This window comes from Mus caroli, unplaced genomic scaffold (assembly GCF_978045245.1).
Source record: "Mus caroli unplaced genomic scaffold, Mus_caroli_1 scaffold_14, whole genome shotgun sequence".
Taxonomy (NCBI): Eukaryota; Metazoa; Chordata; class Mammalia; order Rodentia; family Muridae; genus Mus; species Mus caroli.
Genome location: NW_028227269.1, coordinates 85,784,249 through 85,804,404, shown reverse-complemented (window position 1 = coordinate 85,804,404; position 20,156 = coordinate 85,784,249). Strand labels below are relative to the sequence as shown.

Below are 20,156 nucleotides of genomic sequence, written 5' to 3'. Positions count from 1 at the left end.
GGTAATAAAAATTCTAATTAGGGTGGGATGTAGTTCAGCGGTAGAGTTCATTTGAGAGGTCCCTGGGTTAGTCCCTAGTGCTACCAAGAATGAAAAGGGGAAAAAAGTTAAGTGTACTTTCTGAAAGATTATAAAGATTAAACATATAAGCCCTTATAGAGGTATATGTTTTATAAGCAACTGCCCCTTCTATGTGCCAATAATTATAAATTACATACACATTAACGTGTCTTTCATTTTCTCACGTTTGTGGCGAGCATACCCGAGTGTCTTTGCTTTATATCAGATCTATTTTCTGACATATTCCTGGAGTGCTCTTAACACCTTGTGTTTCAGATGTTTGTTGGGTGGGAAGGTCTGCAAATATCTGGCTGAATCTGGAGGTGAAGGTCAAAGATTTGACTGAACATCCAGTAATAACCAAGGACCCTCCTTGGGGTAGAGTGGTGGATCTTAACCAGGAGCAATTTGACACCCCAGGAGACATCTGGCAACATCTGGCAACATTTTTGGTTATCGGAGCTGTAAGCAGCTATTACAGCCAAACTATAAGCCACAGGCTATTAAAAGGTCCTTGGCCTGCAGGTCTACCTCACGTGTTAGAAATGCTGCATTCGAAAGAAACTCAGGCCTGGACTTAAGCTTCGTCTCTAAAGCTCGGGGGCAATGCTACTTTAGTGGGGTTTTATAGACTCGGGAGTGAAACTTTAAAACTGCTCAAAATTGGGAGTGTGCTGCCACTTCCCAGTAGAAAATGAGCTGAGTTAATGTGGGGACACTGAAAAGGGAGGAGACAGAAAGACACTTTTTGTTATCTTAGAAAACAGCAGGGGAAAATGAGTGGATATTCATTTGTTATTGAACTGAGGGTTTGAGTCTTTCAGTGTACTTTATTCCTTCAGGAGTTTGTCAGTATGCAGAATAACAAGAATGTGTTTTTACCATGCAGCGCCGGTATTTGTTGCTGAGGTTTTGGTAAAAGGAAGGGTGTATGTTTGTGTAAGCCAAAGTCTCTAGTGGTCATGGTGTTCCTAGTGTCTTAGGAACTGGGATTGTTTTTAATGTTTTTTTTTTTTTTTTTTTTTTTTTGGTGTTTTTTGTTTTTTATTTGGGGGCACCTGGGTTCTTCTTTTCCCTAGAGGAGAATCATTCCTTATATCATGAAACTCTCTGAGGAATACGTATTACATCACTTAAAGGCAGGTCCTTTTTGAAGTCTACAGAACTCTGGGGTACAGGGGTGGGGGTGGTTTTGTGCACTGTGGATTCAGATGGTGATTTCTGTGCCCAGAGATCTGGTTGCAGTTTGGACATTGGCAATGTCATGATATTTGGAGCAACTCCTGTCTCAGTGATGTGTGATAATTCTTTTCCATCTCCCCTGATTGATTAATAATGAGCTGATTCAGCCTATAGCTGGGCAGAAGAGGGTAGGACGGGACTTCTGATTCCAGTCAGGAGGTCTCAATTGAAAGGGAAGAATGAGAGAGGAAGAAGGGAGAAGGACCAGGAGGATTCACACACAGTCAGGGGAGTCACCATGAGGATACACATGGAACAGAGTGAACATAAGGGGCCGCGTGGCTGGGAAGCAGGCGTATGTAGAGGGTTAGAACAGATGAGCATCTGCCCAGCACAGTGCCTGCAGCTTGTTCATAAGTTTATTAGGCTCCCGGGCCATTTTTGGGGGGAGCTAAAAATGGACTAGAGCGGGCGTGTACGCCCTGTAGTTAACCTGGGAGCAAAAGGGGTGAAGAATAGCTCAGAGAACTACATTTACACTGGGGAAAATAAAGGGCAGTGTTTGTTATGATCTCAGCAAGGACTTGGTTTGCTGTGTATGACCAAGCGTTTGATGTTCAGGCCTGGAGATGGGCAGGTGAAGTTGGTGATGGTTCTAGTGTAGGACTGAGCAGTGCAGTCTGTCCTTCTGCAGGGATGGAGTGGTTCATGTCTGTGACCGTTTCATGTTAAGTTAGCTAGGACTGGAAATGGAGCGGCTCCCTGCCAGATGCGACGGAGTGCTGGACAGAGCGCTGGACAGAGCGCTGGACAGAGCGCTGGACAGAGCGCTGGACAGAGCGCTGGACAGAGCGCTGGACAGAGCGCTGGACAGAGCGCTGGACAGAGCGCTGGACAGAGTGCTGGACAGAGTGCTGGACAGAGCGCTGGACAGAGCGCTGGACAGAGTGCTGGACAGAGTGCTGGACAGAGCGCTGGACAGAGCGCTGGCTGGAAGCTTATGCCAAGAAGACTTTTTGTTTTTATTTCTTAATTTCTATTCTGATTTTTAAATTGACATGCTAATAATTTGCTTTTAAAAAGAATAATTATTGCATTTTTACAGTGTCGATGGTTGGTTACCATGTTATACTTCAGTTCATGAGGTATAGTACAACCAGTGTTACCCGAATGAACACTGAGGTCTGTCATGCCCCAGCCTTGGGTGCTGAAGAGAAATTGGGCTGTATGGTCACTGGGTTCTGTTGAAGCATCACCCAGTTGATGTGCTTTCCTGTAAGCCTCCCAGTTCTAACCACATCACCTGCTTTTGGGCCTCTGCTCTGGAAAAAAAAAAAAAGAAAAAAAAGGTAGGCTAATTATTTCTGCAGCTGTCTAGTGAAGGGGAAGTCTTAGGAAATGAATTCTAAAGAAACCTTGACCTAATATTCAGACACTTTGGGGAAAACCTGCCCTTTTTTTGGCTTTCCAGTAAAGAGAATAAACAGTAAGCTCAGATCTGTAACTTGAGAATGAGCCACACTTAGCCTGAAAAGAAAATCATAGTTTGAAAAAGGTCCAGAGCTAGGTGCTGGTGACGTGCATACCTCTAGTCCCAGCACTTAGCATCAGAAGTAGGTGGGTCTCTGTGAATTTGAGGCCAGCCTGGTTTACAAAGCAAGCTCCAGGACAGCCAGGGCTATAACAAAGAAACTCTGTCTCAAAACAAAAAGAAACAAATAAACAAATAAAATAACCAGACAACAACACCCCCAAACAAAAACAAAACAAAACAACAACAAAAACCAAACGGGAAAGGAAGTGGTCCCATGTAGAGTCTTTGAAGCAGGCTTTGAGGGAGGCTTTGGTTTGGTTGAGCCCATCAGTTACAAATTGTTACCCGTCCAGCTTCTGTTTCTCCTCCACTCATTGGTTCCAAGATTTTGGCCAGTTATGAACCCTAACACTGATCTTGTCACAGTAAAGAGTACCATAGTCAAATATTATTTGGTTACTATTTTAAATTTTTATTTCAGTCTTAATGTTATACGTGATAGTACTAGCTTGAGAAATTAAACTTTTATAATCATACTAAGATTAACAAATGCATACTCATTAAAAAGAATAATAAAAGCTTTTCTCTGCTGTCCTCCAATTTGTAAAACTTGTCCTGTTTTCTCTAGAAATATACAGAGAATTAGCTTGCAGTTGGCTGCCCTATTAAAATCTGTACTACTGAAAAATTGGCTTTTCCTTGTTCCTAGTGGTTTAGATTTCAGAAACCTAAAAGGATGTGTTTATATTTGTTTTTTCCTGTCTCTCTCACACGAGTCCATCTCCCCACATTGTATACTCCAGGAAATAAACTTATGTTTTTCTTTTCTCCTTACACTTCCTGCCCATTCAAATACAGCTACAGTTGTTTTTGCCAGCAGTTCTTGAGTAAGTTAGGGCATTCCTTTAAACTTAAACTTTCTTTTTCTGTATACATTAAGCTGTTTGGAAAAAAAGATGCTCTGGGAAGCGACTCTTGATATATGAACTTTGTGTAGCCTGACTGATAAGGAGAAATGGAAATGACTCACTGTTGGTACAGGTGCACAAAACACAGTTGTACCTTTCTCCAGGGGACCTAAATTACACTGTTACTATCCATCCCAATTAGAACATAGTTTCCATTGACCTGTTTCTTTGCAGTGTCTATTTTATATGGGTTTATTCCTGTTTAAGAATGTGGATACAAGGTTATTAATTATAGCATCATTTGTAGTGGTAAAAGATTTGGGAAAAAGTTTATCCATAGAGAACTCATAAATTAATGACTTGTTTTTCATCAAATGAAATATTTGCTGTAGAAAAGAATGAGAAAGCTTCATAAGGTATCTGAGGTGCAGCTAGAAAAAAAGAAAATTTTCAGTAGTGTGTCTAATGTCCCAGTAGTGTAGAAAATCTGAAACTCATGTGTATATGTATGTTATATCCTTCCCTTTATTCACACAAACATACACATTACCTTTAAGTGCATAAAGTCTCTCTGGAAGACTACATAAAACCCAATAGTGTTGATCGCCTTTGGAGACGGGGGAGTTAACATAGAAGGAAGCTTTCCTGGTAGAGTTTTGACACTTTGGAATTTTGAATAACAAGAATCTACCTATTCAGAAAAGAAATACAGGGGCTGGAGAGATGGCTCAGCGGTTAAGAGTACTGACTGCTCTTCTGAAGGTCCTGAGTTCAAATCCCAGCAACCACATGGTGGCTCACAACTACCTGTAATGAGATCTGATGCCCTCTTGTGTGTCTGAAGATAGTAACAGTGTACTTACATATAATAATAAATAAATATTTTGAAAAAAAACATATACAAATACTCATGTGCTAGAACATTCTCCACTGTTTTTCCCCCCTAAAATTGGAGTCTTTCTGCATATTAGGAACAGATATTTTTTAATTAATTAATTATTATTACTATTATTTTTATTTTGGTTTTTCAAGACAGGGTTTCTCTGTATAGCCCTGGCTGTCCTGGAACTCACTCTGTAGACCAGGCTGTCCTCGAACTCAGAAATCCGCCTGTCTCTGCCTCCCGAGTGCTGGGATTAAAGGTGTGCGCCACCACACCCGGCCAGATCTTTTTTTAAAAGTCAGATTTTTTTTTTTCATGAACTAGAGGTTAACAATATCTTTGAGTACTAACTTTATGTTCTAGTATATATTTTATTGTCTTAAACTGGTTCATTATTAATTTAAAACTATGTTAAGATTTCATTAAAAAAGACTATATTAAGATTTCATTAAAAAAAAAAACAGTTACCTACTTTCATAATGTACTATGGCCAACAAAATCACTCAGTAGTAATTATTTTGATATACACTTAAAGATTTCATTAATTTAATTTAATTTTGAGATAAGAGTCTGTGTAGTCCTGGCTGGTGTGGAACTTGCTATGTAGACTGGGCTGACTTCTTCCTCCCAAGTGCTAGGATCAAAGGCGTGGGCCACCATGCCGAGCAAAGCTTTCTTTTTACTTTTAACTCTGTGTATGTTTGGGTCTGGGTTTGTACTTGTGCATGCCTGTAGAGGTGAAGAGTGTGTGGAACAGCCTAGAACTGGAGTTGCAGGCAATTGCGAGTCCCTCACCCCAACATGGGAGCTCTGTGAGAGTAGTGCGCTCTCTTAACTGTTACACTAGCTCTCTTTAGCACCTTATTTTTTCTTAATTTTTATTTCTTTGTTTATTATTATTGTTTAAGGTACATATGTGAGTGCCTACATGTATGTCTTTGCACCGCGTGGGTGCCTGGTGCCCACAGAAACCAGAAGGTGTTCAGTTCTCCTAGAACTTGGGTTACAGATGGTTGTGAGCCACTCGTGAGTGCTGAGACCCAACAACATGGGGCCTCTAGAAGAGCAGCAAGTGCTCCTTCCTGACTGCTGAGTCCTCTCTGCAGCCTCATGGGTCTTTTAATTAACTTTAGAGCACTCACTTGTAAATAGCGCCATACTCTCCCTCACTGCTCCTGTCCCTTCCTTGCTGCTCTTTCTCCCAGAGGAGTCTCTATTCCATTCACCTGTACAGGCGCAGACTCCACGTATGAGAGAAAATGTAATCATTTGTCTTTTCTACCCTCCCCCTTTCTGAACTCCTTCCTCTTCACACATAGTTCCTCTTTCATGTCATATGTGTCTGTATATGCATATATATATATGTACACCAGACACATACAAAATAACAAAAGCTCTCTGCCAGGTGCATGGCCGGTTTGTCTGTCCATTACACTCGTAGACCTTTATCTTTCCTATGGTGTTTGTGCCTGTACTACACAAATGTCTTGATGTCTGTGATAGCTCGCTTCACTTGAGCCTTACTTTTCTTGGCGCACGGGGCCCTTGCTGGTCCCTCTTAGCTTTGTGGCTTATGGAACAGTCAGGTTCTCTCCCCCTCCTGAGAATCCCCTCTTTTTTTTTTTTTTTAAGATTTATTTATTTATATGTAAGTACACTGTAGCTATTCTCAGAAACCCCAGAAGAGGGCATCAGATCTCATAACAGATGGTTGTGAGCCACCATGTGGTTGCTGGGGTTTGAACTCAGGACCTCTGGAAGAGCAGTCAGTGCTCTTAACCTCTGAGCCATCTCTCCAGCCCGAGAAATCCCCTCTTGATGTTCTAGGCAGACGTTTTTCTCCCATGTGTGTTAGGAATTGGGGGAAGCACACACAGTCTGCAGATCTTTATAGAAGGACTGGTCTCCCTGCTTTCTAAATGAGCTAAGCTTTAATAACATGTTGTGGTATTATTATGGTATGTGGCTGTCAATTTCTCATAGTCCACTGGAGACCCAGAATTCTTATTGCTACAACAGCAAATCTCATAGCAAATGTTTGATAGCAGAGTTTGACACTCCCACCCACAAGCTCAGGTTCAAGGTTATCCAGCTCCACAGTTATTCTCTCTCTCTTTTTTTTTTTAAAGATTTATTTATTATTATATCTAAGTACACTGTAGCTGACTGTAGCTGTTTCCAGATGCACCAGAAGAGGTCGTCAGATCTCATTACGGGTTGTGAGCCATGTTTGGGATTTGAACTCAGAACCTTTGGAAGAGCAGTTGGTGCTCTTAACCACTGAGCCATCTCTCCAGCCCCATCTGATGATGAGGTTAGCCCTAGCCATTGCCTGCAGAGGCTGCCATCCTCCCAGGCCCCAATCTCCAACTAAACTTCCTGGTTGGTGGCAGCCTCCTGCTTGCTCTTTTCTACTTGCTTGCTGAGTGTCTGGCCTGCTATCTCCCCCTCCCCAGGACTACCTCCCTCTCCAGTTGTCTCTCAGTCTACAGCTTCTTGAATGGGTATTGTTCCCTGTACCCCAGGGTAGCTGAGTTTTAAACAACAGGTTTCCTTTCTGATCACACTCAGCTCAGGTGGCACATTAAGTGACAAAAAGAAAGTCCTTTCTACTGCTGACCTGTCCCACTAGAGTCACCACTTGGTCACCAAGACACACAGCTGGATTTGAGAATTGTGTGTGAGAGAGAGAGCTGGGGGCTTTTTCTGTGGGTGGGACAGCCTGCCGTCATTGGGACAGACAGGGACTGCCTCACTTATCTTTGGGATGAATGAGGCTTCGTCAGAACGAAGCTGTGAGACCTGCGCTCTGTTCGCCTTATTTCCTTTTGCTGTCTTTCTTTCACTTTTCAACAGAAGCTGTCCCCATGTGATTGTGGGAAAGAAAAGAAAAGAAAAATCAAAGCATATACCTCCCCAAATCTAGGGCCGTCCCACTCAGCCCCACCTCTGAAACGTCCCCTCACCTTCCAAGGCCTTCATTCTGGGGTGCAAGTTCCTTAAGCATGAACCTGTACACAGACATAACTGTATCCAGACCATGGCAGTTACCACAGTGACTAGCTGATACATATACAAAACCTTATCCAGATTGTATATGTTATTGAGAAGACATAAAGGCTATCTATATATCTATATAAATCTATAAAGGCCTTGGCTATGTAGCGAGTTGGAGACCAGCCTGGCTAGAGTCAGTCTCTTTTTGTCATATATCAACAAATAAATGGAAACATACTTCTTATTTGTAGAGTGGAAAACTAAGATTATAAGTGGTTAGTCCCCAGGCTGCACATGTATGAAATGCAGCATCAGGAGTAATCCCAGAAGAGTTTTGGTGTTTTCTTCAGGGGTGGAAATTGACAGGCGTACATGTAAGTGAAAGGCTGCAAAGGCTTCAAAATCGCGTCCAGCAGGGAAAGGCTTGCTTTGCAGAATAGCCAGATCCTAAACAGGATGAGAAGGCTTACCTTATTTTATTATATCCCACTTCTTTACAGTTCACAGATAATGGCAGCCTTTACAAGTAGAAATCCGGGACCATCCTAGACTGAGCAAGTATGCCAGCACCATTTCTCCAGTCCTGGGTGCTCACATCTTATCGCAGTTAGACTCTGATAATTCTCACAATAGACCAAGAGTTCATTGCTGTTAGTGGTGATCTATGATCAGTGGTCATTGATGTTAATATGGAACGTGTTCTGGGGCGTCACAAATGGCTCTCATGTAACCTGGCAGCCTTATATGAACAGATGTAAATGAGGCTGGTGTATGGAAATGACTCAGAAAGCAGTTATCAAGTTATCGACAGGTTTCGAGTCTTTGCTGGAACAATAAGGATGATCAGAATGAGGCCAGGATGCCAGGCCTGCTCTTAAGTTTAAATTCCGAGTGCAGACAAATCCTGTCTGTGGGTCTTTGTTAGATTTCTTGTTTCAACCAACAGAAGCTAATTCTGATTGCCTTAAGCAGAGAGAGGACTCATGAGAAGGTAAGGAAGACTCACTAAACCACTGTAAAGAGGGAGTGAGAGGCCAGAGGCCAGACAAGACCCGGGCGGCCAGTGCTCTAGATGCTGCTAGAATTCTACTCGTATGCCAAACTGTTTCAGGTCCCAGGTAGGAGATATTAGGTTATGTGTCTGTCGCCCGACTTTCTGGGGCTGGGAATTGTAGCTCTTTCATTACATCTTTACAGTGTATGAAACAGCCAGTCTCCTTCAGAGAGACGGTTGGATATTTAAAAGCCAAGAGGCTGACAAATGACTCCTTATCCGCCATCCTGAGGGACCTGCAGATACAGTTTATATCAGCACTGAGGCCTGTTGAGGTCAGCCGTAGATGTATCTACCAGTTATTCCACAGAGGAAGATGGAACTTCAGATCTGCACCATGAAGTTAGAGAGAAGTCCTCAGCAAGGCTCGAGGGCATGCCACACAGATAGTTTTTCAGCCCCTAGGAAAGAAAATAAATGCTGCTTAGAAGCCAGCATCCGTGGTGTACCAAAAACAAATTTGGCCACCTAGTCATTGCCTAATTGTGGCCTCCAAAGTCTGTTTCAACTATCTTTATTAGTTAGGTTCTCTGTCTTCTGTGGGCTACCACAGAAACCTTCTGTCTGATCTGGTATCCACCCCTACTGAAGGCTTCCACAAATCTGACCACTCTAAGAAGAAGAGGGCTGGAGAGATGGCTTAGTGAGTGGTTAGGAGCACTTACTGCTCTTCCAAAGGTCCTGAGTTTAGTTCCCTGCACCTACCTACAATGGCATCTCACAACTGTCTGATGCCATCTTCTGGTGTGCAGATGTACATGGGGGAAAAGTTCCCATATACATAAAATACATAAATAAATAAATCTAAAAATAAATAAATAACTATTTTTAAAATTTTTCAGGAAGAACTGAATGCAAGTAATTCAATGTTTTCTCAAGGTCCTTCAAGGGATGGGTAGGTGGATGTTGAGCCCAAGGCCTGATACATGCCAGGAGGATGACCTGCCACTGAGTTACATGCCCAACTCTGTGTTTCAGTTTCCTTTTGTACCTTTACTATGGCTTCTAGCACACACACACACACACGTTGGCTTCTTCTGTTTCCTTTTGACTTGGCTGAGCCCCACTTACTCATTAAGACAGTTTAATTATCATCCGTTTCAGGAAGCTTTGATACTTGTTCCCTTTGTTAAGTGTTTCCGTGATAATCTAGTTAACTATTCTATCTAGATAATATCATGTATTTACAATTACCTGCTTGCTAGTTTTCTTTATCTAGTAGACTGAGCCTTTGAAGGTACACATTCAGCTCTGCTCACGGCATGGAACATAGTATCTGGCACGCAGCAAGGGCCTAGAAAAGTTCTGTTGAATGGAGGTAGTCATTAACTCAAGTTCTTTTTTTTTTTTAATTTAAATTTTTATGTACAAATGTTTGCCAAAGTGATGTCTGAAGGACAGACTCTGTGCTCTATTGTAAGTGGATGAAAGAGCAGGGCTGGGGAGGTCACTTAGTAAAGCGCTTGCTGTGTAATCAGGAGGGCCTGAGTTCAGATCTCTAATACCATGGTGTTAATACCAGGTATGACAACATACAGCTGTGCTGAGGAAGCAGAGACAGGAGGTTTGCCTTCCAGCCAGCCAGTCCGGCCAAATTGTTAAACTCTGGTAAGAGCCTATCTCAAAAAGTAAAGTAGAAGCCAGAGAGATGGTGGCTCATGGGTAAAAGCACTTGTCCCATAAGCCTGATGACAGAATCCCCAGAACCCAAGTTAAAAGCTGGATGTGGCTGCCGTTGTCTGATATCCCAGCACCTCTGTGCTGAGGTCCCAGCGCCCCTGTGCCAAGCGAGGTCCCTGCACCTCTGTGCTGTGGTCTGTGGCAGAGATGGGAGGATTGCCCAGAAGCTCAGGTGCCAGCCAAGCTGGAGTACACACACAGCAGGAAGTGACACCTCACCTCAAAACAAGGTGGAGGGCAAGAACTGACTCCTGAGAGATTTCCTCTGACCTCCACACTTACTCTGTAGCATACATACATGTACTCACATGTCACATACATATACACACACACACACACATAAATTAAAAACATAGGTAGAGGACTGAGTGTAGTGGTGGATATCTTTAATCCCAGCACTTGGGAGGTAGAGGCAGGTAGACTTCAAGGCCAGCCTGGTTTACTTTGTGAGTTCCAGGCCACACATCTATTTGCACTCATGCAAACACCTACACACATAATGCACACATACACAGAAGGGTCACTGTCATTACTGAGTGAAAAGGTAGGCTAATGCTATAAATGGTATGAGCTTTTTTTTTTTTAAATCAAATTATTTTATATGTATAAACGGTTTGTTTTGATGTAACTTATCAAAAGATTGTAAGTTAAAATAGTGTACCATCATGATCTGCCTAGCAGATTGGTAAAGATTATATGCACATTATGATATGGAAAATGGTCGCATTTATTTCCTGCTAGCAGAAGTGAAGCTTGGAGAGAAACTGAGTCATGGGGATGAAAGTCTTGATGGGCAGGCCTTATGACAAGGGATTCTGTTTCTGAGGATTGCTTAGAAGGAAGTACTCGGGAGGCAGAGGCAGGCGGATTTCTGAGTTCGAGGCCAGCCTGGTCTACAAACTGAGTTCCAGGACAGCCAGGGCTATACAGAAAAACCCTGTCTCGAAAAACCAAAAAAAAAAAAAAAAAAAAAAAAAAAAAGGAAGTAAAGTAAAAGACAGATGTGTGCACCGTGTGCTCTGACTTAATAAAATAAACACAAAGGAAAAGTAACATATGAGTTACTTACCTTGTTGCTGGGATAAAAGACCCTTCCTTTTATGAGAAAGGATTTATTTTTGCTTAAAATTCAAGGGTACAGCCTATCATGGTGAGTTTCTTAGTTACTTTCCTATTGCTGTGAAGAGACACCATGACCAAGGCAACTTATAAAAATAAAAAAAAAACCCACTTAATTGGGGGACTTGCTCACACTTTCAGAGGGTAAGTCCATGGGTGTCATGTTGTGGAGCATGGCTGCAGGATTGGGGGACTTGCTCACACTTTCAGAGGGTAAGTCCATGGGTGTCATGTTGTGGAGCATGGCTGCAGGCAGGCACTGGAGTAGTAGCTGAGAGCTTACATCTGGCCCACAAGACAGAGACAGAGAAAGCGGGGTGTGTGTGGGTAACTGGGAGTGACATAAATCTTTTGAAACATCAAAGCCCACTCCCAGTGACACATTTCCTCCAACAAGGTCACACCCCTAGTCCTTCCCAAACAATTCCACCAACTGCGGACTAATGAGTGGATGGGACATTCTCCTTCCTGTCACCATAGGGAGGAAGTTGTGGTGGCAGGAGCGTGGGGTGCTGGTCAAGTGGTCAGGTTGCATCCAGAGCCAGGAAACAGGGCAACGAGTGCTCAACTAGCTCCTCTTTTTTTACGCAGTCCATGACTCAAACCTAGGGGACTGGGCCACCTGTTTTTAGAGTGGGTCTTCTCACTCCAGCTAACACAACCAAGATAATCTTTCCTAGGCTTAACCTAGTCTAGATAATTCCTCATTGGCATTCACAGATGCTTGTCTCACAGGTGAGTCTAGATAAGTTTTTATTGGATACAAATATATCAGCCTACCACGTTGACATTCAGTAATAACTGTCACAGATACCAAGTTGGGTTGATGGTAAACAAATTCAGTCCCAGAAATTCTGGAAGCCAGGGTCAGATGAATACTTGAGCCCAGAAGTTCAAGACCCGCCTAGGCAACATAGTGAGACCCTGTCTCACAGAAAGGAAAATAAGGAAACTGTCATCACGTTTTGAATTCTGTCAGTTTCCTAAATGATTTATAATTGGACTCTGATTTTGAATTGTGGGAAAACAGGTATTCTCTTGTTGTTGCCAGGAAAGCAAAATGATGGATGATCCCTGCCAAAGATGGCAGCCTGCCAAAATGTGAAATGTACATATGGCACTATAGAACAGCTTGTAATATTAATGGTGAAAAACAGGAAGTAACACTGATGGGCCTCGTTAGGGATGAGAGTATGGCATGTATGCCCATTGTCTTAGAGTTTCCATTGCTGTGAAGAGACACCGTGACCAAGGCAACTCTCACAGAGGACAACATTTAATTGGGGCTGGCTCACAGGTTCAGAGGTCCATTACCATCATGGCGGGAAGCATGGCAGCAGGCAAGCAGACAAGGTGCTGGAGGAGCCAAGAGCCCTACATCTTGATCCCAAGGAAGCCAGGAGGAGACTCTAATTCCACACTGGGTGGAGCCTGAGTATAGGAGCCTCAAAACCCACCCCCTAGTGACATACTTCTTTCAACAAGGCCACACCCACTCCAACAAGGCCACACCTCCTTATAGTGCCACTCCCTGGGCCAAGCATATTCAGACTACCACATTAATCAATTATTTCATTTTAAGACACATGTGAAATAATATTTGGCTCTTGAGATACTGTTACTTGTTTTGTTTTTTGTGGCTTTTTGAGACAGGGTCACCCTGTGTTCTCAGTCCAGCTTCAAATTCTTGATTTTCCTGCCTCAGCCTTCTAAGTTAGTATGTTCTCATGAATGATTGACCACTTTATCATTAAGTAATAGCCTTTGTTGTTCCTTGCGTCACCTTTTGGCTTGAGATGTGTATGCATATGTGTGTGTGTTTGGTCAGTTGATTCTTGGTTTTATAGGGTTTTGTGGGTTTTTGAGGCAAGATCTCATTGTTGTGACCCAGGGTGGTGTTGAATTTACAACGTCCTCACCTTCTTAAATAGGAGTTAACCACCGAGTCCAGCTTGAATCCATGTCATCTCATACAGGTCTAGCCACCTGCACTCTCTCGGTTACCATTTGCATGGAATATCCTTCCTCACCCTTTTTTACCTTCAGCCTATGCAGTTCATACATCTGGGGTGCAGCGCTCAGAAACATCATGATGTCTTCATGTATGTCTCAGTCCATTTTTTGCTGCTGTAACAAGGCTAATAATTTACACTCTCAGTTTTTCAGTATTGAAAATTTAACCGAGTTCAGGCATAAGAGGCAGGGTCTCTGTCTTTGAGCTGTATTGTTAAGCTTCATTGTATCATTGTATCATTGAGAATCTCCTGTCTGCCTTGCCATGCCAGATTGAATCCAGGGTCTTGTTCACTCTAGGCAAGCATTCTACCCTCCTCAGCCCAAGGTTGGAGAGTCTATAGTGAACAAAGCTTTATTTCTTGCAGTTCTAGGGGAAATCTAAGGTCCCATCCAGCAAGGGCCTTCTTGCTCATAGCCACAGGTGGTGATGGAGAAGTTGGGGGAGGGAAAGTGAACTCATTCTTCTCACCAGCTGATGGGCCCAGTGGGAGCACGGGAGCTGCGTTAAGGAGCTATCACTGAGCAAGTCGAGGAAGATGTGAACAGAAACATGTTAAAGCATGTGCCTTAATGATACCTAACAGTCATCGTTTACCTATTTCTCCAATGATTTTGCCAATCGATACAGAATTAACCTTTTGTCTTCCCCTCTTTTTCTCTCCCTTTGCTTATTTTCTTGTTGTTGTCTCAATAATATTGTTGTCTCACTGTGTAGCATAGCCCTGGCTGGCCTTGAGTTCAAGATCCTCAGTCTCCTGTAAGCATCAAGCACACCGGTTCTGCCTTTCCCACTGAGTCTCCCATGGAATTTATGAGTAGCCATATAATGCATGAGGGGAATCTTTTCTGGTAGAATTCACACTGATACACACGTTCAAAGTGCTAGTCTAGGGAAAAAGCATTTTCTGGTTTCTAATGGAATTAGACAATTTTAGACACTGATCATGGATATTTGCCAGTCATTAGATGAAATTTTGAGCATTGGTATGTCCCTTTTCTTAATCAACCACAAAACAAATGCTCACTAACATTTGATGTGTGTCTTTTAGGAATAGACACTGTAAGGCCTCTAGCAGGCCTGAGCATGACAAATGTGCACATACACATATTGCACACAAACCTGTTCATATGTATGAATACATTTCTGAAATGCTATGCACCAAATAGTTAACAGTGGTTGACTGGGTTTAGGTTTATGCTTGATTTCTGTTGCTTTGTGGTTATTTTGCTCATCTGTATGTTTTGATTTTCTAAAGCGAATGATAGATATATTAAAATGTTTTATAGAAAATAAATTGTAGGGCTGGCGAGATGGCTCAGTGGTTAAGAGCGCTGACTGCTCTTCCTAAGGTCCAGAGTTCAAATCCCAGCAACCACATGGTGGCTCACAACCATCCGTAACGAAATCTGATGCCCTCTTCTGGAGTGTCTGAAAGACAGCTACAGTGTACTTACATATAATAAATAAAAAATAAAAAAAAAGAAAAAAGAAAATAAATTGTATAAATGTGAATGGATTTTTAACCTGTATTTTATTTATTCTACAATAAACAGTTATGAATAATAATAATAATATGGGTATATAAAATCTAAATTTAAGTTTAAAATTCCACTACTTTCCAAAAGTTTATGTCAAAAATAAGAGGGAGTAGACTGAGAGGGAATTTATGTTTAGAAGCTAAGGGAAACCTGATTGATGTATTTAGAACAAATTTGCAGTTAAAAAAACCAAACTAGTGTCTGGATAGTGTTATTCTCAGAAATGTGCAGTTAATGAACTCCACAAGGATTAGGAGACCCTGGGGGTGTGGCAGGGGAAGCTGTGTGTTTTATTCCTTCCTTTGAGTGAAGGAATAAACAGTGGGACAGCAGACCCCCTTGAGGTGGAGAAGGCAGCCTGGGGAGAGGGGCTGAGTGGGCAGTGTAAAGGTTTAATCCGGTCCTGAGGGAGGAGTAGAACTCATTCTGAAGCAGCTTTCCAAGTCTGCACGGGGAGACACACTGTGTGAGCCTGATACCTCGGTGGGAATGAGTTGCAGGTGGAGCATCGGTGAGCTCTATCATGGGCTGAGCTCTATCATGGGCTGAGCTCTAGCATGGACTGAGCTCTGGCATCGGTGAGCTCTTGCTGTCTGTCAGCGTCTTATTGGGAGGTCGCGGGGTGACAGGAGCTGAGCAGTTTTTCTGGGGATGAGATTGCCAGTCAGCATAAAGAACAATGAGATCCTGTCATGGACAAGTGAGACTGGCCAAGGTTAGATCATAAACTTGCCCTGTCTGCACTTGTATGTTTCTACAAACTCTCAGTGTTTGAGACATACTTTTTTTTTTTTTAAAGATTTATTTATTTATTATATGTAAGTACACTGTAGCTGTCTTCAGACACTCCAGAAGAGGGAGTCAGATCTTGTTACAGATGGTTGTGAGCCACCATGTGGTTGCTGGGATTTGAACTCTGGACCTTCGGAAGAGCAGTCGGGTGCTCTTACCCACTGAGCCATCTCACCAGCCCGAGACATACTTTTTTTACACTGTATTTTGTATTAGGAAGTTAACTTGGGGCTCGGTTTCTTTGACCTTAAGAAGAGGGGCTTAGAATAAGGAATATGTAAATTCACTGACCTGGGTATACCAGGAAAGTCTCAAGGAGTAGGCCAGCAAGATGATTAAGAATCCTCATTAGTGGAGAGCAATCTAGGAAGATGCCTGATGTTAACTTAAGATGTCCACACTCATGCATACACATGCATGTGTCCACACATGTGAATGCAGATTCATCCATGCACGGACACTATACACACATACACATGAAAAAAAGGAGAAAAATCAATGGTATGTGTCTTTGTGTATTATGGTTTCTTTATCAGATGGGCATCCAGTTCTAGAACTTGGTTAGTTTTGCAATAAATGTGTGTGCAGGTATCCCGAGAATGTGTTGACTTAGATTCCTGTGGGTCAGTTACCCATAGTGGTATATCTAGAGCATATGGTAGTTCTGCTTTTAATTAATTAATTGATTAATGTGTCTGTGTATGTATGTGTTCATGTGTGTGTGAAGGGAGGCCAGAAGAGGGTTCTTTGTTTCGCTTTGTCTCTCCCTGAACCTGGAGCTCTCATTTTCTTGGCTAGGATGAAGCCAGCAAGTCCCAGCAATGCTCCTATCTCCATCTTCCTTGGAGCCAGAGTTACAGGGGTACATAGGATGCCTGGCTTGTTAGGTGGGAGCTGAGGTCCAGGCTCTGGTCCTCCTCCTCCTGAGTTTGCAGCTCTTAACCCCTCCAGCCCTTCTGTCTCCCATTGTTTGAAGACTCAGACTGATCTCTCTCCATAGTGCTTTTACTACCTTCTGTTCTCACCAGCAATACATAAACAAGCCACTGGCCTCCTCACAAGCTTTCGTCATTTTGTGGGTTTTTTGATGGTTGCAATTCCAACCTAGAAGAAATCAAATCTCATTGTACTTTTGATTTGTATTTTGTTGATGGCTAATGGTGTTGTACATTTTTTTCTTTTTCTTTTTTCTTTTTTAAAATTTATTTTATTTATATGAGTACAGTGTAGCTGTCTTCAGACACACCAGAAGAGGGCATCAGATCCCATTACAGATGGTTGTGAAATACCATGTGGTTGCTGGGATTTGAACTCAGGACCTCTGGAAGAGCAGTCAGTGCTCTAAACTGCTGAACCATCTCTCCAGCCCCATTTCTTTCTTTCTTTCTTTCTTTCTTTCTTTCTTTCTTTCTTTCTTTCTTTCTTTTTTTTTTCCTACTTGTTAGCTATGTGTACCTCTTGTTTTGTATCTGCTCATTTGCCCATGTACTATTTAGATTATTTGTGTGTGTGTGTGTGTGTGTGTGTTTATATGTTCTAGACACTAATCCCCTCTTGGTAGGCTGTCTCTTTACAATGACAGTTGCTTCTTCGCTGTGTCAAAGCCTTTTCATTCCTTGCAACTCTGTTTGTTAATTCTTGAGTGTCTTTGGGCTATGTGGCTGCCACGCCTGCATATTGAACTGTTTGCCCTGTGCTTCCTGTAGCAATTTCAAATATTTCATTCTTAGATGAAGATCTTTGAACTATTTCTAATTGATTTTTTTTAAAAAATATTTTGTTGTTATTTTGCGTGTATCAGTGTTAATGCCAGTGTGCATGGAAGTGCACCACATGTGTGCAGTGCCCTTGGAGACAAGGAGGAGGCACTGGCTGGCCTAGCGCTGGAGTTACAGACATTTATGACCTGCCATGTGGGTGCTGGGAACCAAACCCGGGTGCTCTGGAAGAACAACCAGTGCTTTGAACCCCTGAGCCATCGCTCCAGCCCCTTGAACTGATTTTTATGTAGGGTGAGATACAGATATGCTTTAAATAACTGTTTTAGACAGTGTCTTAGGTATCCCAGGCTGGCCTCAAACTCTTTATGTAGCTAAGGCTGGTCTGAACTCTTGATCTTCCAGTCTCAGCCTCTCAAGAACTGAATTATAGGTGTGTGCTGGTGTTTCCTCTCACATATCGAATTCTTCCTATGATTTTTCCAGAGAAGGAAGATCTGGAAAGCACCAACGTAAGCTCTCCACTGGCTTCTGCCTCTGATCCAGCAGCCGAGTCCTCACCCTACAGGTAGGGACACGCAACTGCTTGGGATAACATGTTTCTGGAAGATTTGTCCTGAGACTGAAGGAACTGCTAAGGAAAGCGGCAGTAGCTGTAAGGGGTGAGGCACTTGTAGCTTTTTAAATGTCATTTTTCAGGCCACTTAGGTGGCCGTTCCTTTTTATACTGAGTATTTTTATTTTATGTGTATGTGTGAGTGCCTTCATGTATGTATGTGTACCATGTGCATATCTAGTGCCTACAGGAGCCAGAAGAGGGAGTTACATTCCCTTGAACTAGGGTTCTGGGTAGCTGCGAGCTGCCTGAGCTGGGACTGGGAACCAAATGGAGTTCCTATGAAAGTGCACAGTGCTTTTACCTGACTCTCTCCAGCCACTGCAGTGACGGGCTTAAATTTCTTCTCTGTCTATCGCATCCACCCATGGGTGCTGAGACGCATGTAGTAGAAAGGAAGGGTTATACTGAGCCGTAGCATTTGAGGAAGCCATGAATCACGAGAGGAAGATACAAGTCTGCCTTCACCAGGTACCCGATCCAGCTGCTCAGTCCCTATGCAGCGCTGCCTGGTAGAGCCTGTGGTCTCCAGGCCAAGCACAAATATGGCCGGGGAGAAAAGGGGGTGCAGAGGTAGTTTTAAACTGATCTCTTTCCCAAAATAACCTTTTGCTAATCTTTAGACCATAAAATTGTAATGTGAATATTAAATTCACATGGATATTACAAGTCTTCTTTAAAGTATTTTTAAATTGGTATTAGATGGCTTAGTGGTTAAGAGCACTTGCTTGCTCTATAGTCATGAGGTCTGGGGTTGAGATCCCAGCACCCACATCACACTTTGGCATGCCTGCCAATCAGGGGAACGGAGAGAAGAGGATCTGCTGGGCTTGCTGGCCTCCAGCCTACCTGAAATGTGAGCCACAGCCACAGGGAGAGAGTCTGCCTCAAGGAACAGGCAGAGGGTGAGAAGGCCACACGTCACATCTGACACTCTCTTCCAGCCTCTGCCCACACATAAGTATGTGTACCTGCACAGCACATACATATGAACTTACCTAGCACACACAAGTAAATATACATATGTACATAAAACAAAAGCTTAAAAATATTTTATAAGTAAAACTGTGTTTGTCCAAGGTAGCATACACAGAGGCAGAGAGGAGGCTTTAGTTTTAGATGCAGCATATAGTAACATTAGGTTAGTAATTCTGCTGAACTCTGAGAGTGTCGGTTTTCCCCATATTTCAGATGATAGTGTGATCCAAGATGACTTTTGTTCCCAAACAGGAACTAACATATCCTTTCGTTCTTCACAAGCAGTCAGGCGATGGCTACTGTTTGTTCACTGCATAGACACTGTTGTGAACCTGAGATTCTTCTAGGTTCCAGAAACTGAAGATGGACTGAAGAGTCAGGGCACTGTGGTACTGGAGCTTACACCTGATGAGGGTGGCAGGCAGAAAGCAAGAGTATAGCTTGTTTCATCACCTGTGAAATTTGCTATTTTATACGTGTGTGTGTGTGTGTGTGTGTGTGTGTGTGTTCCAGCTAGAGTCTAATAGGGTCCCCAACACTAGGATATCAAAAGCCCGCACCATCAATGAGAAGATAAACAAAGCCAGAATTGTCTCCCCAGGGAAAAAAAAAAAAAAACAGCAAGAAAACATGAACTGTCTCTAATTTGCACTGAAAAACAAACAAACAAACAAACAAACCCGAGAATAGGAACCTCACCCCGTAGGTATCTGTTTTCTGTCCAGTGTGGTCTAGACAGCAGAACACTTGAACAGTTTCCTCCAGTTGATAGTATTCTAAGCACCGCCTGAAGCCCCCACAGACCAGTGAGAGAGCTTGGTACAAGCTTTGACATTATACCTTTAATATACCCTATGTTTCAGCTGTGGCAAATTGTAAGACAAATGTGTATCTTGCAATCTGGCGCATATTATGTCAGTTCATAGTAAGTGCAGTGAAGGAAGCTGGGAAGTCATCCGTCCAGGGACCTCGAGGAACCCTCCCAGAAAGCGATACTCAAGTGAAGAGCTGAGGGAAGCGTGCAGTAAGCTAACCAGAGGCAGCTTGTGGTTGTTGTTGTGTTTGAGGCTATAGTGAGTG

At 42.8% G+C, this 20,156-nt stretch overlaps 1 protein-coding gene across 4 annotated transcripts in view; it reads left to right on the top strand.

Annotated features, from left to right (window-relative positions):
- Tmed8 (transmembrane p24 trafficking protein family member 8) overlaps nucleotides 1-20,156 on the top strand; it is a 33,598-nt gene that overhangs the window by 1,897 nt on the left and 11,545 nt on the right. For all 4 annotated transcript variants that reach the window (XM_029484616.2, XM_021179431.3, XM_085830567.1 and 1 more), the window contains one exon: nucleotides 17,969-18,050. In XM_029484616.2, coding sequence (XP_029340476.1) covers nucleotides 17,969-18,050 — 82 coding nt within the window. Of the gene's footprint in view, nucleotides 1-17,968; nucleotides 18,051-20,156 lie in introns of those variants that run through there.